General features: G+C 40.6%; 1 protein-coding gene and 1 pseudogene across 1 annotated transcript; one reads left to right on the top strand and one right to left on the bottom strand.

Annotated features, from left to right (window-relative positions):
• Positions 1-2,930: 2,930 nt before the first annotated feature.
• LOC131226602 (nematode resistance protein-like HSPRO1) lies at positions 2,931-3,605 on the bottom strand. Its single transcript, XM_058222212.1, has 2 exons — positions 3,531-3,605; positions 2,931-3,398 (listed from the first exon to the last, which is right to left on the bottom strand). The coding sequence occupies exons 1-2, from the start codon at positions 3,603-3,605 to the stop codon at positions 2,931-2,933; spliced, it is 543 nt and encodes a 180-aa protein (XP_058078195.1).
• Positions 3,606-7,761: 4,156 nt separating this feature from the next.
• Positions 7,762-27,526, top strand: part of LOC131226454 (cysteine-rich receptor-like protein kinase 44) — a 30,787-nt pseudogene continuing 11,022 nt past the window's right edge.

Genomic DNA, 27,526 nt, shown 5'->3' with positions numbered 1-27,526 from the left:
AACTAACTGAAGTGGTTCCTTTGCTCTTCTAGACACTCCACTTGGAAAGGGGTTCCTTTGTTGCTTGCCGAGTGTGCACGTCTCATACACATGTTCTGAAGCTTCAATAGCCGGTAAGCCACCATGCTTGATGAGGATAAGAGTTTGAGGCCACTGAAGTGGAGATACCCAAAGCGAAGATGCCATCTTTATGAATCATTCTTTATGAGTCCATAGAAACACTTCTCAGCCTTTGTGTTAATATGGAGCAGAAACATGCGATTCTTCGCCATTTGGACTTGAGTCACAAGTCTCCTGTGAGCATATCTTATAGAGAGAGAACAGTTCTCCATGTGTATGACATACCCATTCTCAAGGAGTTGGCCGATACTGAGGATGTTATTTTTCATGTTTGGTATGTAATAAACATTAGAGATGTAATTTGGCTCACCATTCTTCTGATAGATTTTAACTTTTCTTTTACCTATCACGAGTACCTTTGATGAGTCACAAAAACTCACATCGCCACGAATTCCTTCTGTGAGTTCCACGAACAGTTCTTTGTTACCACTCATGTGGTTGCTTGCACCAGTGTCGAGATACCACACATCTGTTCGTTCGCATGCCTTTTCTTGTGCGAGGAGGAGTGTGGAGTCTTCTTGTTCATGGTGCAATGCTTGAGTATAGTTGGATCATTCATCTTGATCCACTTTGCTCCAACACTCAGAGGCATAATGGTCAAATTTCTTGCAATTATGGCACTGAACGTTTTTTGTGTTTCCATGACCACGTATGAACCGACCTCTACCATTTCCTCTTCCACAGAAACTGGTAGACTTTTGTTGATTTTGTTGATGGCTTGGATGATATCCACGCCCTCTGCCTTTTGCACGATTGCTAGTGCCACGGCCTCCTCATTGTGTATGGCCATTCTTTTGTTCATTTAGAGTCAACTTAGACTCTAAGGCATGTCCAAGTACTCTCTCTCTTTCTATATATATATATATATATATATATATATATGTGTGTGTGTGTGTGTGTGTGTGTGTGTGGCTTATGCAGTAAAATGATCCGGCAAAATAGACAGACAGCATGGATGGAAATTACATAAAACAAGGTGGGCCTCATGGTAAAGACTGCACCGTCATGGTTGAGGCTGGGGCGCACCTAATCCGCTCCCTCTGAAGATGGGCCCGCGACAGGTCCATTCATATGTCCTAGCCCTAATTTATTTCTGTACAAACAAAATGTTATCCGCGGCCGTGACTCTACACACATTTTCGACACACGTATCTCAGATCCGGGCAGGTCATCGTGCTTGCCCCATGTGGAATATCCTCCATTAAAAGATGTGGCTAGTCCGCTCATCTGGTTGGTCATACGGAAAACAAAAATACCCAGCTGGGAAACGGGCAGGAACTTTGAGTGGCCACCATGATTCATGGGTCTTATCCACACCGTCCATCCATTTTTTACTATCATTTTAGAGGATCAACCAAAAAACAAGACAGATCCAAGTCTCAAGTGAACCACACCATAGGAAGCAGCGGTGATAATGATTCTGACACCTTTGAAACTTTTCTAGGTCCACTGTAATATTTATTTGCCATCCAACTTATTTATAAAGCTAAAGTTACATGGACCTGATTGTAGAGAAAACACAAATATCAGCTCCATTCAAAACTTCTGTGCCTCCGGTAATTTTTACTATAAGAGTTTAATTCCCATTGTGCAGTGCACTCGATTCTTTAGAACTGCCTAATTTATGGGCTTATGTCCTAAAATGATTTTATTTATTTTTTATTTTTTAAAAAAAAAGTGAATGGACAGTGTGGATAAGACCCGTACATTACGGTGTCCACTCAAAGCTCCTGCCCGTTCCCAGCTGGATACGGGCGGGGCAGGACGATCCGTTCATTTCCAATTTCTTACGCGTGGGTCCCACTTCTTTAAGTTGACCAATGGCGTTTTGAGACGAGTCTAGTCCATGACCTAAGGTCTTTGGTGACTGAGGTGCAATTGCATTGATTACATCCGACGGCTGATGCAATTGCATAGACTACGTACGGCGGCTACGTATTTAATAGATGAGAGTTGCTTCCTCGCGTATACATCTAGCGGCAGACACGTGACAAACTAATGCAGGTATCTGGCATCTGCATCATGGGACGCGGATTTCCTGCGAAAGACTTTGCAGGAAGTTCCTGCGCTGGGATGCAAGTTGGGGTCGACAGTGATGTTTATGAGAAATCTAATGCGTCCATCCGTATTTCGAGCTTATTTTAGGATTTGAGACAAAAAACGAGGAGGATCCAAACTCAAGTGGGCCACACGAGATGAAACAATGAGAAAAGGAATTCCTACCGTTGAAACCTTCCGAGGCTAGCCTTGAGATTGGATCTAACAGAATTTCAAGCACATGGATTTGTTAGTTTCATTGTAAACATTTCTCAAAAATACAGGTACAAAAGGTTTCCTCTAGAGTTATTGTTGATGAAAATCATTCACAACCAGTTGCTTCTGGGGCCCATTTGTGTGTTCATGGGCATCCAACCTTGTCCAGGAGGGCCGTACCACCATGAAATTGGGAGGCACCAATAATCAGGCTGATCCATTTGGAGGGCTTTGGGTGGCTGTCCATTATTTTTCTATGATGTGGCCCACCTGATGATTGGGTCAGCCTGACTTTTTATGCACCCCACTTTCATGGTGGGCTGTCTCTACTAGACAGGTTGGATGCCATACACACCACGGTGGGGCCATAAACACAAGACAAGCTGTAGATGATTCTCATATACAAAAGAAGCATTGGTAATGGGAAAAAAAAGTGCATGCTAACTCTAATAAAGGTTTCGACAATGCAAATCCTTAAAAAGTGATTTGACAATGCAAATCCCTAATTAGGCATTCGACCATGCGTATTCCTAATTAGATATTTTAAATTGCAGAAATCAACAGTAAGAAGGGAAAAGCCTTACATCATACATGAGAATCGTTGCCCCAATCAATTGCCGATATGCGAAATAGAACCTCTTCACTGCCCCTTCAATCACCTGGAACGCCTGCGACAGATGGATCTTTGCTACATCGCCCTTCCTATGGAAAAGTGCCATTGCTGCTTCTTGGATCCAGGGCCCACCCTTCGGGTCCACCTCCACGCCCAAGATATCCGGCACTCTCTGCTTCAGATCCTTCGATGACCGTGTCAGTTCGATCAGAGCCATTGATCTGAAGCGGAAGGCTTCAGATTCATTCGTCGCTTTGATCGAGAGCTGGTTTTTGAGGTGGAGGAAATCGTCCGGGTCCATCAAGAGGTGTAGATCTTCGATCTCTGTTAGAAGGTTCCAGATCTGCTCGAGCAACCAATAATCGCTTGCAGCCTTCTCATATTCCTTTTCTTCCACCCGATCCCCAATCCGCTGCAGTAGCTCTCACGCGGTGAAGATCCAGGACTCTAGGATCTGGTGGATGGTGAAGAGGATCCCGTTTTCAAAATTTTCGAGGCTTCTGAGGGGCTTTTTCAGGGCGTGGAGATTGGACGGCTAACAGACGAGATCGTACTCAAGGTTCGGTTTCCCAGCGAAGTTTGGCTCGCCCAACTCGAGCGTGAACGGTGATCCCTGCATCTCGCACTCGATCGCGAACGCGATCTTCCTTGCTACGTTCACCGATTCACGAGAGGGAAGGGGGAGAGAGAGAGAGAGAGAGAGAGAGAGAGAGAGAGAGAGAGAGACGGCGTAATAGGTTAGGGCTTTTTTTTTTTGAATTTATAGGACCCTTTGCCTGCGGCCGTTAAAACTGGCTGTGGGCAAAGGGTTACCCCATCGGTCGGCCAAGCTCTGTTTTGTTGTAGTGGCTCCATGTTGATGTTCATATTCCATCCAAACCGTTTACAAGGTCATTTTCACTGGGATGAAGTGAAAATACCAAAAATTACACCGATACAAAGCCTTTGTGGTGATATAAACGTTTCAACGGTGGTCACTAAATCCCCATTGCTTCCTCTCGTGCGGCCCATTCGAGTTTTGAATACACTTTATTTTTGGCTGCATGTCTTAAAATGGTCTAAAAAACGGATGGACGGAGTGGCTTTCTCATAAGCATCACAGCGGGCCCACCCAGATTCCTTGTGCAGGAAATCAGCGTTCCTGCATCACGTATCAGATGGGACAGACTATGCAGATCATAGAGCTACCTAATAGCATAAGATATTTAAATATGAGGTAGGCAACACATGCCTAAAAAGGAATATACGGTTTACACTGGTGGACCCAACCTGATGCACGGTTTGGATGTCCTGTACATGACCCCGTTAGCACATGTGGCCTCGTACAGCAGTGCGAGTGGACTTCCTTATTCTGTCTGTGAGTGAAGGCGCATGTTGACGTGTGTGAGTGGCCAATAAAGCTCGTCAGCTATTATCGGTCGAGAAGTTTGCCAACTGCATATGCATGAGGTAGCCATGAATCGGAACCAGATTGGCTGGTTGTTCACTCCCTAAGTATAAGGTTGTGATGTAGTAATAAACTCGATGAGACTGAGGTCGAATCCCAAGGGACTAAAACCTATACGTAATCTGAAACTAAGTAGAACTAGAACTAGACTAAGATGAAATCTAAATCGAATGAATTTGAGGGAATAATGATGAAATATTAATCTAAAACTTAAAGAATTCAGAGCTAGGAAACTAGGGATTCAAAGGATCCACTTACAGAGATCAGGGAGATCTTGTGCCTACTTCAAGAATTCAACTAGACTTAGAGTCCCATCTTCATCCAGTTGAAGGGTATAACCATGAAAATAAAACTGAGCTTCCTTTGATATAGTTTTCAAGAGATAAAAGATATAAGAATTAGAATGGATTCCATTACCAAACCATGCCCAGGAGACAAAGTAAAGAATAGAATTAAACTAATTAACAACCAATCAACATGATATGAAGTTTAGGAAGGGTTCCGTTATCCAACCATGTCTAGGAGACGATGGTGAACAACAGGGCTTCCTAACGTCATAATCATAAAAAGGAAAAGAACATGCTCAAAGCTATCACAGACCCATTGTAATTTTAATCACAACAGACCATTAAAAACTAAAAACATTCTCTTAATTAAACCAAAATCAACATCAGTTCAGTCTAAACAAAAGGCATAAGCAAAAAGTCTCCCATCACGCTACAAGCTTCACCTCTTAGCCCTAGCTAAGAGGTTTAGCCCAACATGATTGGACTATTTATCAAAAGAAAATAGAAAATCTACACTTCTTTGTTTAAACTTCTCTCTCTGCTCCGTTCACGTAGCTCCCTCTCTTCTCCTTTTCTTGTCCTTTTATAACCAGCAAGGAGAGAGCTAGGTCGGTCACCGACCCTCCTTACGCAGTCCAAATTGCGCACAAAAATCGGATTTGCGTAACTTTGTTTTACGCAGCACAAACATGCACAATGCGCAACCTGTTGCATTTGACGTAAATTTAGGCCAATGGATTTTCCTGCTTTCTCGATTTGACATCTTGGACGGGGTCAGGAGTCTCGTTCTGTGATCTTAGACGGTCGGGATCAAGTTCCAGACATCTGGTTTCGATGTGCAACGCACCGACTAGCCTGGTTTTCTCGAACGCGCGCAATCTGCACAATTCCTCTTACGCTGATGAGTGGTGGGGCACATGATCAATGTCGACGGAGAAATTCACTCTGTCCATTAGCTGCCTCATGGAATCATGGCCTGAAAAATCAAGTTTTTGATTCGAAATTGGTGTGGCCCAAAGAATCACATCTACTGTACTGCTTTGAACGCGGCAGAATGGCCTTCTTGTGACTACTGTAGCGGGAGTGTGCGTGTGCACGGATGCACACGGGTGACTTAAGTTTGACCCACTCGAGCTCATCTTCATGATGGACAGATTGGATTGTCCATGTGGGCTTGAAAACTTCTCCCATGAGGAGAAGCAAGCATGGGGCAACTTCCCTATTCTTGATCTATGAAAAATAGGAAATAAAAGGAGAAGTAATTTTTCTTGAAATGGCCATACCCTGAAGCCATTTTGGTAAAAATCTCGGTCCATAAATATGGTTGAGATCCTTTGACTAGTTCGATTTTTCATGGATGATTGCCATGTGTACGGTAGCTGAGTCCATGAATACTTTTCAAATGGTTACATATTAACAGCACATAATGCCTTTGTTGCTAATCAAAACAGGCCATTAAAGTAACCATCTTCGTCCTTGAAAAGAATGTAATCTTCCCCATTAATCAGCTAGATTTTACAACAACCAAATGATGCCTTCTCTCCTCTCAAAACCTTTTGAATTTCTCCGCCTTTCATCCCTCCTACTGATCTTCATCTTCCACCTCCCAACTACCACTGCAGATCATCTCTTCACCTCCTGTCCAAGCTGTTGGGCGCCTTGCACAAAACCTTAGGATCTAGCCTCCCAAAATAAACCAGAAGTATGGGATAATAAAGCAATGAAATAAATCAAAGCATAAATCACACGACACCAGAGAATTTTACGTGGAAAACCCTCAAAGAGGTAAAAACCATGGGACCTCGTCCAGATCAAGAATCTAATATAAAGTAGAACGTTACAACCGTTCATAAGCACATACCGCTTGGATCAAACCTTCTTCACTCACACAGGAGTGGATAAACAATAAGAGAACAAAAGAAAAACAGAGGGATCTCACCGATCACAAGGACGTAGAAGCGCTGAGACGTGGACTGTGAAGTAGATCACCTCTACGAGCAGAATCTCCCTTCCACAAGCTTCCTCTCTCACTTTCTCTCTCTCTCACCTTTGATAGCCCTAAGCCCTCCTAAAAAACCTTTAAAAAACCTTAGAAAACCCTGGAATCCACCCCAATCTCGCATACACCCCTTTATATAAGAATAGAAAGAGGTATAATCAAAATAGGAAACAATTTTCGTAGAATCTGTGTTTCCACAATCACATCTACGTAACTCTTCGATGATATCGAAGGTCTCTCAATAACAGCCTTCGATATCATCTAAGGTCCTTCGATGATATCGAAACAGGACCAAACTATGCAGCGACCAGGGGTGAAAAATTTTGACAATTATCGATATCATTGAAGGTCTCTCGATGACAGCCTTTGATATCATCAAAGGTACTTCGATGATATCAAAACAAGACCAAAACTGTCCAGCATCCAGTGGTGAAAAATTCTGACAATTATCGATGATATCAAAACTGGTTCGATTTCATCGAACCCAGCAATGAGGGGAAAATCCCCATCAAATCTCTCCATTTTTGACTCAGGAGGAATTTACCTTCTTCAAGCTAGCTTGGTTTCTACAAACCTCAAACTTGCCCTTGATCAAAGCCTTGGTCATCATATCTGACCCATTATCGTCCGTGTGGATCTTCTCAAGCTGTAACACTTTTTGTTCCAAAGTATCCCTGAACCAGTGATACCGAATCTCTATGTGCTTTAACTTGGAGTGCTGACTTGGATTCTTGCTCAAGTGTGTAGCACTTTGGCTATCGCAATAGACCACGTGCTGCTTCTACTTCAGGCTAAGTTCCTGTAGGAACCTCTTCCTCCAAAGCATCTCTTTTACATGCCTCTGTGACCACAATGTACTTGGCCTCTGTCATCGACAATGCTATGACCTTCTGTAGCTTGCTCTGCCAGGAGACTGCTCCCCCTGTAAACGTGAACATGAACCCCGATGTAGACTTCCTGGATTCTATGTCACCCACCATATTTACATCTGTATAGTCCTCTAACATAGGTTTTCCATCACCATAGCATATGCTCAACCTGAATGAGCCTCTTAGATACCGCAGTATCCATTTCACCACTACCCAATGCTCTTTACCAGGATTGGTAAGATATTGACTGACAACACCAATTGCATATGCTATGTCTAGGCGTGTACACACCATAACATATACATCAAACTTCCTACAGCTAACGCGTAGGGTATTTTTTGTATCTCTTCCACCTCTGTATTCGTCTTGGGACACTACTTGTCACTCAATCTGAAGTGACTATTTAGTGGAGTACTGACCGGTTTCACTGCATTCATATTGAACTGCTCTAGGACTTTCTTAATATACCGCTCTTGTGACAGCTAAAGCTTCCTGCTGCTTCTGTCACGGGTTATCTCCATTCCTAGGATCTGTTTAGCTGGCCCAAGTCTTTCATCGCAAACGACTTACCCAACTCCTGTTTCAGTCTGTCGATCTTCTTGATGTCTTTTCTCATGATGAGCATGTCATCAACGTATAACATCAGAACTAAGAAATCACCATCTGAGAACTTACGCGTGAACACACAGTGGTCCGACTCCCTTCTGTCATACCCATACTTCAACATAAACGAGTCGAACTTCTTTTACCATTGTCGTGGAGCTTGTTTCAGCCCATACAAGCTCTTCCTCAGCCTACACACTATATGCTCTTTGCCCTTGACTTCGAACCCATCTGGTTGGTGCATGTAGATCTTTTTTTTCAGGTCACCGTGAAGGAAGACAGTTTTAACATTTAACTACTCTATCTCCAGATCTATGCTAGCCGCCAACCCAAGCAACACCCGTATGGATGACATCTTCACCACTGGTGAGAATATCTCCTCGAAGTCTATACCTTTCCTCTGACTAAATCCTTTCACCACAAGTCTAGCCTTAAACCTCGTCTGGGAATTCTTCTACTCAACCTTCTTTCTAAATACCCACTTGTTGCTCAAAGCTTTCTTACCCTTAGGCAATTTTACTATATCATAGGTGTGGTTCTTATGCAAGGATTTCATCTCCTCTTGCATAGCTTTCAACCACTCCCTTTTATGGTCATCGGCTAAAGCCTCAGAATACTCTTCTGGCTCTCCCCCACCAGTGAACATAATGTACTCATGCGGCAAGTACCTCTTGGACGGCTGTCTGTCCCTAAATGACCTCCTCACTTATGGTTCAATAGGTGGATCAAGTGGGGGTTGCTCCCCTGGTTCATCTTTTTAAGGAACTCCCTCGTCCTCTGCACCTTGTTGTACTCTCCCGTCATCAGGCACCACGAGAAGAATAATTGGATCCATGTCCTCTAGCTCACCTGAACTAGGCTGGTTCTTCTCTGGCTTACCAATGTCTTTTATACACTGATCTTCAAAGAAAACCACATCTCTACTCCTGACGAGCTTCTTCTTGGTCGGATCCCATAATCTGTAATTGAACTTTTCATCACCGTACCTTAAGAATACACACTGCCTGATCTTCATATCGAGCTTGGACCTCTCGTCCTTTGGTACGTGGACGGATGCCCTGCATCCAAACACCCTGAGATGATTGTACGATGGATCCTGTCTAGTCCAGACCTTCTCAGGCACTTCTCCATTTAACGGGGCTGATGGAGACCTGTTTATTAGATACACTGCTGTTTGCATTGCTTTTCCCCAAAATGTCTTGGGCAATTTCGCATGGGATAACATGCATCTGATTCTCTCAACAATGGTGCGATTCATTTGCTCAGCTACAGCATTATGCTAGGGGGTCTTGGGAACCATCTGTTCATGCCGTATACCCAGGGACTTGCAGTACTTATGAAAGTCATCAATGTATTCACTACCATTATCAGTGCGGATGCACTTCAATGATCTACCTATCTCTCTCTTGACCATAGCATGAAACAATTTAAACACAACAAAGACCTCGTCCTTAGATTTTAAAGCATAAACCCAAACCCTCCTAAATCTATCATTTATAAAAGTGATAAAATACAATGCCCCACCCAAGATTTTTGTCCTCATAGGACCACAAACATCAAAATAAACCAAATATAATGCATGCACTTTATTAACATGAGAAACAGTTTTAACGAATGAAACTCTATGCTGTTTCCCTGATAAACAATCAAGATAGATTTTGAGAGGTGTACCTGTCACATCTAGAAGGAGCCACTTCTTCGCTAGTAGTTGAAGCCCTTTTTCACTTATGTAGCCTAGACGCCTGTGCCACATGTTAATAGCTGAATCTTCCGCTGCGTTCAACCCACCCTTGCACACACTGACACTTGCCTTGTAAAGGGTACAACACTTCTTTCCTCTAGTTGCGATCAATGAACCTTTGATGAGCTTTAATCACCCACTAGCAAACCGGCTTTCATAGCCATTATCATCCAACCTTCCCGTCGACATCAAGTTGAGGCGAAGGTCTGGGATATGTCTCGCATTCCTGAGAACTAATGTGCAGCCCATATCGGTCTTTACACAAATATCATCGACCTCTACGATCTTCGATACGCCAGAATTTTCCATCTCTACGGTCCCAAAGTCACCTGACTTGTACCTTGTGAAGAAGTTCCTATGTGGAGTCGCATGAAAAGAGGCTCCCTAGTCAATCACCCAGTCGGTGTCCTGACTCGTAACCGTAAGACATATATCGTGATCCGCTGAAAGAATAACTACAACGTCGCCATCTGAAGCGACCGCAATGAAATTTGATTCATCTTCCTTCTCCTTTCCTTTTCCTTTCTTGTCGTTCTTCTTACCACGACATTCATGCTTGTAGTGGCCTTTCTTGCCACAATTCCAGCAATCAACATCCTTTCTGTTACTCGACTTTCCTCTTGATTTATCTCGGGCCTTCCCGCCCTTCCTATTCTTTTCTCTCCCTCGTTCCTGTGTCACAAGGGCCTCTTGCTGAGTAGACCCTTGAGACTTCCTTCTTGTCTCCTCATTGAAGAGACAACTAATAACTTGTTCCATGGATATCTTTCCGTCTGGTGCGAAGTTACTCAGAGATACCACCAATGCTCCTAATTGTTAGACAATGAACTAAGCAATAACAAAGCCTGCAATTCATCATCCAGGTCCATCTTCATAGCGGAGAGCTGGTTCACTATATTGCTGACCTCATTCATATGCTCGGTCATAGAACCACCATCTTTGAACTTGAGATTCACAAGTCACCTTCCTCTCGTACAGCCCTTCCAATTTCAGTCATAGGCTAGCGGCTGAGGTCTCCGTAGATATATGGTGGAATACAAAATCGTCCAACCATTGTCTAATAAACCCCACCGCCTTCTGGTCCATCTTCTTCCAATCATTATCAGACATATCCTTGGATTTTATTAATATGCCTAAAATTGGAGAATATAGGTCCTTGCAATAAAGCAAGTCCTCCATCTTAGCCTTCCATATGGTCCAGTTAGAACCATTGAGGCTGATCATCCTTGATAAGTCACCTTCCATAATTCAAAGCCGATCTTACCCGTTCATTGAACTTAGCTTTGATACCACTTTGTTGGGGGCCTTGCACAAAACCTTGGGATCTAGCCTCCCAAAACAAACCAGAATTATGGGATAATAAAGCAATGAAATAAATCAAAACATAAACCACACGACACCAGAGAATTTTACGTGGAAAACCCTCAAAGAGGTAAAAACCACAGGACCTCGTCCAGATCAACAATCCACTATAAAGCAAAACGTTACAATCGACCACAAGCACACACCACTTGGATCAAACCTTCTTCACTTACGTAGGAGTGGATAAACATTAAAAGAACAAAAGAAAAACTGAGGGATCTCACCGATCACGAGGACGTAGAAGCGCTGAGACGTGGACTTCGAAGTAGATCACCTCTACGAGCAGAATATCCCTTCCATAAGCTTCATCTCTCTCTTTCTTTCTCTCTCTCTCTCACCTTTGATAGCCCTAAACCCTCCTAGAAAACCTTTAGAAAACCTTAGAAAACCCTGGAATCCACCCCAATCCTGCATACACCCCTTTATATAAGAATAAAAAGAGATATAATCAAAATAGAAACAATTTCCGTAGAATCTGTGTTTCCGCAATTGCATCTGCGTAACTCTTCAATGATATCGAAGGTCTCTCGATGACAACTTTCGATATCATCTAAGGTCCTTCGATGATATCGAAACAAGACCAAACTGTCTAGTGACCAGGGGTGAAAATTTTCGACAATTATTGATGTCATCGAAGGTCTCTCGATGACAGCCTTTGATATCATCGAAAGTCCTTCGATGATATCGAAATAGGACCAAAACTGTCCAGCGTCTAGCGGTGAAAAATCTCAACAATTATTAATGATATCGAAATTGGTTCGATTTCATCGAACCCAGCAATGAGGAGAAAATCCTCATCACAAGTGCAGCTAACACTGCTAATAGCACGTTTGGAACTAACCTCAATCTCCTCCTCTCTTCTCTTTCCTCCAATGCTTCACTCATCGGCTTCTCCAACATCACGATTGGCAAAAACCCAAATCGAATCTATGGCCTTCCACAATGCAGAGGCGACACTACTTCCAACACATGTCGCGGTTGCCTCAACACCGCAAGCCAAGAACTCCTCCAAAAGTGCCCTAACAGGACAACAATTACTTGGTATGATGAATGTCTCTTGCGCTACTCCACCGAACGAATCTTATCATCTTCTTTGAATTCCCCGATATATTACATGTGGAATACACAAAATCAATCGGACCTAGATCGCTTTAATTAGATTGTGGACCAGATGATGAATGGTCTTGTTTCGAGGGCATCTTCTGGCCCACGTATGTATGCTACGAATGAAATGATTTTCACTGACTTCCAATCGGTATATGGGCTTATGCAGTGCACAAACGATCTGCCGAGGAGAGATTGCGGTGCATGTTTAGAAGATGATGTGGGTCGGATTCCTACATGCTGTAACGAAAAACAAGGTGGGAGAGTTGTTGGGCCGAGTTGCAATTTGAGGTATGAGACGTACTAAGTTCTATGAGGACTTAGGCACAGCATCGGCTCCTCTATTAACTAACACAACTACCACAGGTAAGTTTTCAGATCTTCTTTTCTTGATTTTTGTTCGTCTTTTTGGTTAATCAAAGACAGAGACAAAAGGCAAAGATTGTAGGTTTGATCTTATTGCTGGGTCAGAACATATTTAAGACTAGACTCACCTAATGGATGGCTTGCATGCAAGCTATTTGTTCTGTGTTTTTAAAATGGACTGTGCAATATTGATATGTTTGATGTTGAACTGAGTTTGCAAAAACATGAACTAGCTTTTTAAAATTTTCTAAGAGAAATTTCCAACTGTACGACCCATATATGGCCCACCAACCTTTTTAAGCCCACTTGCTTTTTTACCTCGCAAGAATTAGCCCCAGCTATACGGCCCCAATTCTTAGGTCGAAAATGCCCCAGCTTCCCTTCCGGAGGCAGATCGCCTGGTGCTTGAAGACGAGCGCTGACTCTCCTCGAACTCCGAGTTGTACGAACGGTTCAAAAGATATCAAAGTTACATGGGCCCCACCGTTATGTATTTATTATATCCACAACGTTCATCCATATTTCGAGATCATTTTGGAGCATTATCCAAAAAAAAATCATACCCAAAGATCAGCTGGACCACACCACAAAGAGCAGCGGGGAAATTGATTTTCACCGTTAAAAATTTTGTAGGGCCCACCATACATTTATTTTCCATCCAATCTATTCATAAGGTCACAAAGACCTAGATGAAGAGGAAAAACAAATTTCATAATGATCTAAAACTTCTGTAAACCCTAAAAGGATTTCAATGGTAGACGTTCAATTCCCCATTGCCTTTTACAGTGTGGTCCACTTGATAGTTAGATATATCTTATTTTTCATCTCAAGCCTTAATACGAGCTCACCAAATAGATGGATGGTTTGGATATAACACAGACCTCATGATGGGACCCACAAAAACAATACAGTAAAAGGAAAAAAAAAACACATACTGTCGCGGCAGTCTATCAGATTCTATTTTTTTTAATTTACAGGGAGAATTTTTTCTCCCTTACATTTTTCTCTAATACATAATTATGTAAATATGTATATATAAGTATATAAAAATAGTTTTCTATCTCTTAATTCATTTCTTTGTCTATTTATTTAACAAGCACATCTCCTAAACTAGAATGAGTTACTTAACGTACCATGTATGATTTTGGGGTAGGAGAAGCAAATTTAGCCAACCAACATAGTAATTTTCCAAGATTCCATCGGGTCGATGGTCAAAAATCCATTTCATTCACCTCGCGGTCAATTTCATTCATTTTATTCACTTCGCGGTCAATTCTCTTCCCTTCACGGTCATTTCCATGCATTTCATGGTCATTTCCGGCGATTCCGTTTAGATTCACAGTCATTTCCACGCATTTCATGGCCAATTTCCTTCATTTCACGGTCATTTCCATGCATTTCACGGTCAATTCGCTTCACTTCATGGTCATTTCCAAGCATTTCACAGTCATTCCCGGCGATTCCGTATTCATTCATGGTCAATTCGACGCACTTCACGGTCAATTCACTTCACTTCACGGCCATTTCCACGCACTTCACGGTCAATTAACTTCACTTCATCGTCATTTCCATGCATTTCACGTTCATTCTCGGCGATTCTGTGTTCATTCACGGTCAATTCGATGCACTTCACAGTCAATTCACTTCACTTCACGACCATTTTCACGCACTTCACAGTCAATTCACTTCACTTCACCGTCATTTCGAAGCATTTCACGGTCATTCCCGGCAATTCCGTGTTCATTCACAGTTAATTCGACGCACTTCACGGTCAATTAACTTCACTTCATGGCCATTTCCATGCACTTCGCGGTCAATTCACTTAACTTCACCATCATTTCCATGCATTTCACGGTCATTCCCGGCGATTCTGTTTAGATTCACGGTCATTTCCATGCATTTCACGTTCAATTTCCTTCATTTCACGGCCATTTCCACGCACTTCACGGTTAATACGCTTCACTTCACTGTCATTTCCATGCATTTCACGGTCATTCCCGGCGATTCCGTGTTCATTCACGGTCAATTCACTTCACTTCACCGTCATTTCCATGCATTTCACGTTCATTCCTGGCAATTCCGTGTTCATTCACGGTCAATTCGACGCACTTCAAGGTCAATTCACTTCACTTCACGGCCATTTCCACGCACTTCGCGGTCAATTCACTTCACTTCACTGTCATTTCCATGCATTTCACGTTCATTCCCAGCGATTCCTTGTTCATTCATTGTCAATTCGATGCACTTCACGGTCAATTCACTTCACTTCACGACCATTTCCATGCATTTCGCGATCAATTCACTTCACTTCATTGTCATTTCCATACATTTCACGGTCATTCTCGGCGATTCCGTGATCATTCACGGTCACTTCGACGCACTTCACGGTCAATTCGCTTCACTTCACGGTCATTTTCATGCATTTCACGGTCATTCCCGGTGATTCCGTGTTCATTCATGGTCAATTTGATGCACTTCATAGTCAATTCACTTCACTTTATGGCCATTTCCATGCACTTTGCGGTCAATTCACTTCACTTCACCGTCATTTCCATGCATTTCACATTCATTCCTGGCAATTCCGTGTTCATTCACGATCAATTTGATGCACTTCATGGTCAATTCACTTCACTTCACGGTCATTTCCATGCACTTCGCGGTCAATTCACTTCACTTCACTGTCATTCCATGCATTTCACGGTCATTCCCGGCGATTCCGTGTTCATTCACGGTTAATTCGACGCACTTCACGGTCAATTCACTTCATTTCACGGTCAATTCACTTCACTTCACCGTCATTTCCATGCATTTCACGGTCATTCCTGGCGATTCCGTGTTCATTCACGGTCAATTCAAGGCACTTCACGGTCAATTCACTTCACTTTACGGCCATTTCCATGCACTTCGGGGTCAATTCACTTCACTTCACCATCATTTCCATGCATTTCACATTCATTCCTGGCGATTCTGTGTTCATTCACGGTCAATTCGATGCACTTCACAGTCAATTCACTTCACTTCACTTCACGGCCATTTCCACGCACTTCGCGGTCAATTCACTTAACTTCATCGTCATTTCCATACATTTCACGTTCATTCTCGGCGATTCCGTGTTCATTCACGGTCAATTCGACGCACTTCACGGTCAATTCAGTTCACTTCACGGCCATTTCCACGCACTTCACTGTCAATTCACTTCACTTCACCGACATTTCCATGCATTTCACGGTCATTCCTGGTGATTCCGTGTTCATTCACGAACAATTCAACGCACTTCACGGTCAATTCACTTCACTTCACGGCCATTTCCACGCACTTCGCGGTCAATTCACTAAACTTCATCGTCATTTCCATGCCTTTCACGGTCATTCCCAGCGATTCCGTGTTCATTCACGGTCAATTCAATGCACTTCACAGTCAATTCACTTCACTTCATGGCCATTTCCACACACTTCGCGGTCAATTCACTTAACTTCACCGTCATTTCCATGCATTTCACGATCATTCCTGTCGATTCCGTGTTGATTCACGGTCATTTCCATGCATTTCAGGGTCAATTCCCTTCATTTCACGGTCAATTTTACGCATTTCACGGTCAATTCGCTTCACTTCACTGTCATTTTCATGCATTTCATGGTCATTCCCGGCGATTCCGTGTTGATTCACGGTCATTTCCAAGTATTTCACGGTCAATTCCCTTCACTTCACGGTCATTTCCACGCATTTCACGGTAAATTCTAAAAAGGCCAAGCTATATGTCCTAGAGGCGGGGTGAATAGGACTATGCTAAATTTAAACTTTAACAATGGAATAAAAGAATATGATAGCCAATTAAAAGAAATCAATTCACAATGCTGAAAATGAAAAGCAACCTCAATAATCAAGAATTGAGAGATTAATACAAATGTTGTTCTAAGGACAACCTTACACCATAAAAACTAAGGGTTTATGGCAGGACAACCTTATTTCTAGAACATTCTTTGTATCAAGAACTCAAGTTGAAAAGGAAAGAATAAATAGCAATGAATTGAAATAAAATGTAAGAATTTAAATCTAAATTATTACAACATTCCCCACTGTGCTTGAAATGTAAATATTACAACATTCACATCCACATATACATTTCACACTTTTGAATGATAAAAGATAGGAAAAAATTAAATGAACATTCAAACCACAAGACATAAGAAATTATAGTGGTTCGCCTGTGTGTACACCAACTGTTAAACAACAGCCACACAACTACTCCACTCTAATATCCTCACACAGAGGATATCAGCGTTCACTATCAAAATAGGTTTTATGGGTTCAACTAAAACCTTAATAATTGCGTCTTTTGAATGGGCTTACACAATTCAAAAACCCACACTTTCTGAGTTTTCTGGCTCTCCTCAGATAACCAATACAATGAGATTTTTATGGCTTAACCTCAAACAAAACCAAAATAATAGAATTTACAATAAATGTAAAATACCTGGATTTCTCCTTTTGTTGTAGCCCAGAAGAACCAATCGGAGTAGAAGTTCGAATGTGAAGTTCAATGTCCAATACTCACTTTGATATGATTCTAAGTTCTAATTGATTGTAAATTAAACTAGTTGGGCTAGCTATATTTGATTTTGATTCCAAGAAGAATGAATACAACAATTCCTCTTTTTAATTTAGATTGGAATATAGAAACAAAATTAAATTAAATAAGCTAAAAAAAGAGAATATTAAATAAGAATAATGTAGCTTAAAAATGAACACAAACTTATCTCAGAGTGATGCCTTGATTTTACTTTAATTTCAATTGAAGTGAATGCAAAACTCTGAAATTCGTCGTCTATTTATAGATTAAAAAATCACGTCTATGACTGGTCCTGAGTACTCCACGACTGGTCGTAGATGAAACAAATTTTTGAATTTTCAAGCGGGATTGATATAGACGGTTGCACGACCGGTCGTAGGGTGTCTACGAATGGTCGTAGAATACCTACGACTAGTCGTAGGACTCAAGAATTCGTTGCGGTAGTTTGAGTCGAAGAACTAGGACTGGTCGAGTGACTACTCGACACTGTTCACACGACCGGTCGAACAGAATCCAGGACTGGTCGTAGATGAATAGAAAATTCTGAACAATTGTAACAAACTTGAGACTTGTCCTGAATTTTTTAGGACTGGTCGAGCAAAGTCCAGGACTAGTCTTAGAACAGACCAAATACTTATACAGTGATTCAATTTGAATTATGTATTCAAAATGACCTACCCTAAGGTTGATCTAAGGTCCATCATACCTGAGACATGAAGTATGAACATTGAAACTTCCTTCAATCAGAAGATGGTTGACCTTATGAAGCTTGAGATCTTTACTTGATGTAGCTTGATCTTGAGATCTTCTAAAGCTTGGATTTGTCTTCTTAAATTGTACTTCATTTTTTAACATCATCTTTAAACTTGAACAAGTGCTCTTCTGATCGACGTAGTTCTAAATATCGAAGCTTACAGAAGTACATGACCTTGCATTTCTTGAAGTAGATCACTGTACTTGACTTGAAGCATTGATGCAGTGTTTTGAACATCCATATAATAACAAACTACACAAGACACATATAAAGGTTTTGGCACCACAAAATTTGACAACCAAAGGAGCATGATACCATAGCACTTACAATCTCCCCTTTTGTCAAATTTGTGACAAAAAACACTTCAAAGAAGAGAAGCACAACTCATATATAAAAGAACCATTTACAGCCTGATTAAAGAATCATGCACCAGTTGTTAACAAGCACTTCAAAGAAGAGAAGCACAACTCATATATAAAAGAACCATTTACAGCCTGATTAAAGAATCATGCACCAGTTGTTAACAAGCACAAATATTACAGCCTGGTTAAAGAATCATGCACCAGTTGTTAACAGGCACAAATATTACAGCTTGGTTAACGAATCATGCAACAAGCACAAATATTACTCCCCCTGAGTAGCACATATAAATCCAAAAGAAATGCTTATGCTACTAGTACCACAAATATCAATCTATATACAAAACACCCAATAAATTCTCCCCCCTTTTGTCACAATATGACAAAGGAAGAAATCAAAAGGATAATTAGCAAGAGAGTAAGTAATGGATGAACTAGTCAAGATATAAGCAAGTTAAAAAGTCCACACACCATAAGCTAGTTCAAACAAAAAGACAGCTACTTAAGGTTCACACACCAACAAAAGTAAAAAGTAATAATGTTAATACAGACCAATATAATCACTTAATCAGATCCTGAAGAAGAAGCAGGAATAGAAGGATCAAGTTGATGAAGGCCCTTGTTTATACGCTTGAGATACTTGCGCATATATTTAAACCTTAAATCGTGGGCAACATTCATATTTTCTACCTTCTCTTCTAAAGCACGTAAACGCATAGCTCATAATTAGGATCAATTCCAGAGTCAGATTCTATCTCATAAAAAATGTCATTCATGTTAATGTCATCAGGAGGAAGATCATCAGCATCTTCTTCATTCCCAGATTCAGCCCCACTTTCACCAACATCCACTTGGCCAGGAGCCAATTCCAATTTCATCTTATTTATATTAGAATTGTTAAAAATGAGATGATGGATAGGAGCCTCTCCAACAGGTATGGCCACTAGCATATGATTAGCTAATACAGTCATAAGATATACAAACGGAATATCAATATGACCTGGATGGAAACGAAATGAATAATTGAATGACATATCAAGGAAGGAAGACAAACTTTAGTACCAAAAATGACAGAATGCAAGACCCGAGCCATAAAAGAAGTTAACTAAGTTTTATTATCAGAACGTGGATACAGATTTGAAATAAATATTCTATAGAGCACCCTGTATCTGGGTAACAAATACCTTGTGGGGAGCGCATTCCCTTTATGAGTCCATTGCACAGTCATATTGTATAGATCTCTAGTTAGCATACGTTTCTCTGATTCAGAGGGTTTTTCAATTAAAGTATGAATAGGGATACCCTCATCATTAACAGGAATATCCATAAGGCCAGATATCAAATGATGATCTACATCTAATGGCCCTTCTCTAGCATCAATCTTAAAAGATAAATTTTCAGAAGAAAAGTCAGAAAGACATGCAAACATGGCTTGTGCAATAGATTGGAATGCAGGCCCACCCCAATGTAACATGTTATCCCATCCTACAGCTTGGAGTAGAGGTAAGATATCAAACTGAGCAATATGATTAAGATCAACTGGACATTCGATAATGACATTGCACATACGCAAATCCCACACATATGAGGGATCATCTTCGGGAGACCGAAGATGTCGACGAGTAAAATTTAACCTTGAAGAGGAAGCACCACTTGTTGTTTTCTTTTTCCCTTTAGAGTCCATTTGCAACAAAAAACTCAAGGAAACAAGAAGATGCAAAGGATGTAGAGTGGGATTTTGCTAGATCAAATTTTTCAAAAAGAAAACCCCAAAATTGCAATGAAAGATCAAATAGATTACTCCAAGAGTGAAATTGAAGTAATATAGACTAGAATCTACAAGAACAACGCAAATAACGCACTAACCTTGAAGATCTAGGTTGGTGGCTTCGACTGGTCGGGCGTCGGCTCGTTAAAAAGGGAATAGGAAATGAGGAAGATGAGAATTTTCCCCCAATTATAAAAGACCCAATGTGCTCCATGACTAGTCTTGAGCTGTCCCGGTCGAGTACAACCATGACTGGTCATGTACAGGAAAAAAATATGTATTTTTCATAAAACTTTGTAATTTAAACACAAAGTATCAAATATACATACATGCATGAATAATCAATTTTGAATGCACATACCAAGATCAAATTTTAATTTATTAAACCCTGCTTTTGTCGAGCGGTTTAGTGAAAATGTCAGCAAGTTGAGTTTCGGTCGGATTGTATTCCAAAGATATTATTTTTTCTTCCACTAATTCATGAATATAATGATACCTAATGTCAATGTACTTGGTACGTGAATGTTGGATTGGATTTTTTAAAATATTTATCACACTGAAATTATCACAATATAATATCATTGATTCCTGTGCAATTCCATAATCGCTTAACATACGTTTCATCAATACAAGCTAAGTACATGCATTTCCTACTGCGATGTATTCAGCCTCAGCAATTGAGAGTGATATAGAACTTTATTTCTTACTAAACCAAGAAACTAAACAATTTTCAATATAAAAACAACCACCACTGGTTGATTTCCTATCATCGATATTATCACCCCAATCAGCATCAGAGTACCCAGCCAATTGAACACTAGTATCATATGGATACTAGAGACCCAATTTAGCAATACTTGCGACATATATCATAATCCGCTTAACCGCAGTTAGATGTGACTCTTTAGGGTTAGACTGATATCGAGCGCAAATACCAATACTTAAAGCAATATCAGGTCTACTAGCAGTTAAATAAAGTAGACTACCAATCATACTTCAATACAGTCTAGGATCCATGTCCTTACCCGTAGAGTCCTTTGAGAGTCTTAAAGTTATACTCATTGGATTATTAAAATTCTTACCATTCTCAAATCCGAACTTTTTGATTAAGTTCAAATCATACTTGGTTTGAAAAATAAAAATACCATCAGGTTATTGTTTTACTTGCAACCCTAGGAAATAATTTAATTCCCCAACCATGCTCATTTCGAACTTAGATTTCATTAAATCTGCAAACTCAACAGCCATGTTAGTACATGTTGATCCATAATTAATATCATCAACGTAGATTTGAACCATTAAGATATCATCGTTATATTTCTTAACAAAGAGCGTCTTATCAACACTACCCATTTTAAAATTATGACTTAGTAAAAACTTAGTCAATTTTTTGTACCATGCCCTGGGAGCTTGTTTTAGACCATATAGAGCTTTTTAAAGACAGTATATATGATCAGTTAATTTAGGGTCTTCAAACCCTGCAGGTTGTTCAACATATACTTCTTCATGTAAATCACCATTTAAGAAGACACTCTTTACATCCATTTGATAAATTTTAAACTTTCTAAAATATGCAATAGATATAAAAAGTTTGATTGATTCAAGACAAGCAACTGGGGCAAAGGTTTCATCATAATCAATGCCTTCTATTTGAGTGTACCTTGTACAACCAGTCTTGCCTTGTTTCGAATAATATTACCAAGTTCATCAGACTTATTTTTAAAAATCCACTTAGTTCCTATAATGTGATTATCTTTAGGTCTAGGAACTAGATATCAAACATCATTTCAAACAAACTGATTAAGTTCTTCCTGCATAGCTACTATCCAGTTTTCGTCAGAAAGAGCTTCTTTTACATTTACCGATTTAATCTGGGATGTGAAGCACACGTAATTACATGTCTTCTAGTTGTTTACGAGTGCGCACACCAGTGAGAGGGTTTCCAAGAATCTGAGTAGTTGGATGATCTTTAACAGTCCTCTGTTCAGTATTAGTTTGATTTGATGAAGTATCTAGTTTGTCAATTAAAAGAACTTCATCATTATCTGAACTTGGGGCAGGTGTATTCAAGTGATTGTCTATGACCACATTTATAGATTCTTAAATCACATCAGTCCTTTTGCTCTGTATGCGATATGCACGACTGTTTAAAGAATATCCTAAAAATATCCCTTCATCACTTTTAGTGTCAAACTTTCTTAGATTTTCACGGTCACGTAAAATATAGTACTTGCTGCTAAAAACTCGAAAATATTTAACAGTAGGCTTCTTATCAAACCAAAGTTCATAAGCAGTTTTATTATTAGATTTGCTTGTATAAACTTGGTTAATAATATAGCATGGAGTATTTACGGCTTCAGCCCAAAGATTTCTAGGGAGCTTCATACTATTCAACATTACATTTCCTATTTCTTGAAGCACTCTATTTTTCTTTTCCATAATTCCATTTTGTTGTGGTGTTTTGGGAGCAGAGAATTCATGTGATATTCCCTGATCGCTACAGAATTTCTCAAAATTGTTATTCTCAAATTCAGATCCATGATCACCACGGATTTTACTGACTTGAGAACCTTTTTCAGTTTGAATCCGCTTGAGCACTCTTTTTTACTTCATCTAGGGTTTCTGATTTATCCCTTAAGAAGGCTACCCATATGAATCTGGTATAATCATCCACGATCACCAGAATGTATTTTTTGCTACCTCGACTCTCCGTCTTGGTTGGTCCTATAAGATCAATATGGAGAAGCTCGAGTGGTCTTGATGTGGCATTGGATTTCACCTTCTTGTGAGGGCTCCTTGTTTGTTTGCCAATCTGGCATTCGCCACATATTTTGTCTACTTTCTGTATTTTAGGTAGACCTCTTATTAGTTCTCTTTTACTCAATCTATATAGATTACAGTAGTGTACATGTCAAAGACGTTTATGCCATAATTCAGTCTCATCGGTATGGACCATGTAACACAATTGATTAGACGAGTTAACATCACTTACAATATAACAGTTTTCAGAAGTCCTGCAACCAGTTAATATTACAGAACCCTTTTTGTTTAAGATTTCACAACCTTTATTAGAAAATTTCACGCTATGATTGTTATCACATATTTGAGATATGCTTAACAGGTTGTGTTTTAGTCCTTCAACATATAAAACATTCTTAAATAAGGGAAGGTTATAGAGTTGAACCGTACCTTGGCCAATAATCTTACAGTTTCTACCATCACCAAATGTGACTGACCCATCAGTCGTATTTTTAAGATCGGTGAATAAAGCTTTATCGCCTGTCATATGCCTGGAGCAACCACTATCAAGGTACCACTTTGAATGGCTTGTAGCTTTGAAAGCAGTGTAGGCAACCAAGCAAGTAACCTTAGGAACCCATTTCATAACTGTTTTGAGTTTTGGAGTATAGTTGGTCTTCTTGTATTTGTAATTGTTGTAGGAATGACCCACTGAGTTAGATTTTAAGAGTTCCTTAAGCAAATCAACTATTTTTTCAGTTAAAGGGGTTTTGGTTTTGAGTTTTATAGTTAACATAATTGTTTTTAGGTTTTTGAAAATTTTTAGCATTTTTAGAAAGACTTTGATTATAGTTTATGACAAGGCGAAGTTTTCCGCGAACTTGCTCGGCATGCTTGTTCACGTAAAAAGCTTCACAAGCCCACGGTGAATCTGTGGGTTCAATCAGACCTTCAGCCAGAAGGCTAGCAAGTTCTTCATTGGCAAGTTTCAAATATTCTGGGTTCATTCCTGGGTGACTTGCTTTGGTGGGAGTGACTTCAACTTGTTGTTTGAATGGAAGGTTCATAAAGAATTCTGGTCTGATCCAAAGAAGAGAAGGATATTTTTTGACAAATTCAGAATGGGTGGTGGCACAACATTGCTCAATCAAAAGGTTTTTGATGTTGATCAGAAGAGGTGTCACTAGATCCAGAGAGAGGATCTGCATCATCAGAGGAGTGACGAATCATCAGAACGGTAGAGGGGTCACCATTATCACACAAAGAGTAGAGAGACTCAAGGTCATCATCTTGATGAGAAAGAAGAGCAAATGCCTTTTCAATCATCTTGGCATATTTTGGGCGATGGCGCTTAGGACACTGCTTAGAAAAGTGCCCTTTTTGGTTACAGATGTAACACCGATCAGTGTTCTTGCGACGAAAAGGTTTCCGTTTGAGAAATCGCCATAAACGCTTCTTCTTGTGCTTGAATTTTGGGCGTGACCGTAAATCAGCAGTGGTGTTACCCTTACCGTGGAGCCCACTTTGATGATGTTTTGTATATCCACGCCGTCCATTTATTTTTCCAGACCATTTAAGGATATGATACCAAAGTATAATCAAATCCAAATCTCAGGTGGACCACACCAGGCCAAACGGTGGTTATTTAACGCCCACAACTAAAAACTTCTCAAGGCCCACCGTAAGAAGATACCTAATGTTTATTTCCCATCCAACCCATTGATAAGGTCAACCAGAGCTAGTTGGAGGGAAATTAAAAATATCATATCAAAAACTTTTGTGGCCTACGGAAAGCTTTTATGGTTATTTTCCAACTTTTCCAGTGGTGTGGTCTACCGGAGATTTTTAACTGCTTAGTCTTCTGGATGGACTTCTAAAATGGTCTGGAAAAACAGATGGGCAGAGTGGATATATATCAAGTTCAACAAGGTGTGCCCCACATGATGAGGGTAACACCCACTAAGCTTTTAGCCGGTTAACACTTAATCCGCTACCACAGTAACATCTTCATTTTTGTTTCTTTCTAAAAAAATAAAAATAAATAAATAAATAAAATGGAACGTAGATATTAGGGGGTACGCGGATTTCGGAGAGCCTTTTGCGCAAAGTTGCTGCATGCGCAAGAATGCTGGGTGAGGCCCACTGAGATGTTTGTTAGAAATCCACCCCATCCATCCATTCTTCGTGCTCATTTTAGGACATGAGATCGAAAACGAGGTGGATGCAAAACTCAAGTGGGCCACACAAGAGGAAACAGTGATCTCATTTTTTTAGGAAGTTCCTGTCGCAAGCACGCTGGGTGGGGGTCACTGATACGTTGGTGAGGAATTCACTGATCAGGGTCAAATATTGCATATCAGACCCCAGTAATTACCAGATTTTACGTATATGAAAATGCTTAATAGAGTATTTTAATTGTATTTTTGTTACAGAATGAAGTCAGGAGCGTTAATTGAAAATTGATGTTAAAGGCATGGATTTCATGATCCAAAGTCTCCAGAGCACGGGATGGACTCCAGGGAATCAATAATGAAGATTTTACACGCCTGAGATCTGAGGAAAGCAAGCCAAAGGGGCCCGAAAAGGGTCCAGAATGCAAGATCACATGGTTCCCGCTATCCGATCAGTTCGAAACTTCATACATGGGATGAGGGCCGTAAATTAACCGTACATATTAAATTTCAGCCATTGAAGAGCTCGGGAAGTGGTCTAACGGCCAGATCAGCCCTTTAATTCATTAAGTGGGGCCCGCTGGATATCTGGATATACATCAATTTTGGTCCTGACGGTGGAAATAATATGAGAAAAAGGATGGACGGTGCGGATTTCTTGAAATCATCACAGTGGACCTATATCTATAGCGTGTGTACACAGTGCACATGTGCACTGCTTGAGCACCGAACGGACTAAAGTCGGTCAGCAGCGCTGACCCGACTTTCTTATTTCAAAAACGGAGATTTCCGTTTCAGCGCGCGTAACGGACGGAAATCCGTTTTTTACGGACCGCTGTGGGCCCCACCGTAGCACGTACGGTTAATCTAAACCGTTCATCGTGTAGAAGGGCTCAATATCTACAAAACCATGTTTTCCGTTTATGCTCATGCGTGCACACGTGCGTGATACAAAGGCCACAAACAGGCCGTCTTGTGACGTTCAAAACTGATTTTGTTCTGATTTCTTCTCTAGGCCGTGTCAATGGACGTTCAAAACTATCCATCTTTGAACGAAATCTCGTCCTCTATCCAATGGACGGGGTGGATTTCCCCAAAAATGCTTATGTGGGGCCCACCGAGCAGCACAGCGACGGACGTGCGAAGGCTTACGCACGTCCGCGAAGAGCCGACTTCCGGGCGGTTGTGGCCCACCATCTTCGATCAGATGGAAGATCTGATCCGTCCATCGTGTAGAAGGCTTCGAAAGCTTCAAAACCATGTTGACATTCCTCGCCCATGCGTACACATGTGTGCGGTGCAGAGGCCAAAAGTAGACTGCCCCGGGACGTTCAAAACTGATCTTTTTGTATTTTCTTCTCTGGGCCGCACTAATGGACCTTCAAAACTACCTATTCTTGACTGAAATTTCGTCCTAAATCCAATGGACGGGTTAGATTTTCCAGAAAATGCCTCTGTGGGGCCCACCGATCACGGCTGCGAAAAATTGCACTTCGAGTCCTTCTACGACTCTGCCACCGATCCCATCCAGCAGCTATAAAAGGGGAGTTTTGGACGTGGGAGAGGCATTCAGAACCAGGGGATTCGAGATCTGGAGCAAGGAAGAGAAGAAAGAGAAGAAAGAGAAGAAAGAAGAGAGAGAGAGATTGTTTGGTTTGTTTTTTCTTTATGAATTTTATTTAATATTTTTTATGGATTTTATGGGTCACTAATCTCTCAGCTAGGGCTGAGATGAAGCCCTTAATTTGATCAGCTCTTGTGTTGATTGATTTACTTTGAATTTCAATTAATTTGTTTCTTTCTCTAAGTGGGCTTTATGGGTTTAAATTCTATACTTCTCCATCTATGAATTTGATTAAAGTATATATATGGATGTTGTTTGGATGCTTATTATAGGTGCTTGTGTCTGATCAAGAACAAGTTTCCTATAGAGGAAGAAACAGGGTGCCTTAATGAATGTACATTCCATGTGCCCGACTAAAGGACATGGGATATGTCATTCATGGCATTGCTTAAAGGAATTAGACAGTTTGTATGCCCGATTAAGGACACAGATTGTGCTTTCTCTATTTAAGTGGTATCAATCTAGATCAAGGTGAATCAACAGTCAAAACAAGGGTTAGGATAATTAGGGGTGGATTCGAAAGTCCTAGTGCTTTCTCTCTGATTGAATTTTCTTCCCTGTTCTTAATTGTTTTTTTTTTCCTCTGAAATTGTGCTTAGTAATTCATTCCATTATTTGTTGGATTAGTTAAGGAGAATCGTAGATTTGAATTGTGACGACCAGTCCTCGTGGGAACGATCTCGTAATACGTACCGTATCTGCATCTGATTCGTATACTTGCGAGTTTAAATATCATTTAAATCGTGTTGGTTTAAATAAAACATCAAGTTTTTGGCG

This window comes from Magnolia sinica, chromosome 1 (genome assembly GCF_029962835.1).
Source record: "Magnolia sinica isolate HGM2019 chromosome 1, MsV1, whole genome shotgun sequence".
In the NCBI taxonomy this organism is placed as follows: domain Eukaryota; kingdom Viridiplantae; phylum Streptophyta; class Magnoliopsida; order Magnoliales; family Magnoliaceae; genus Magnolia; species Magnolia sinica.
This window is presented reverse-complemented; position numbering and strand designations above follow the sequence as displayed.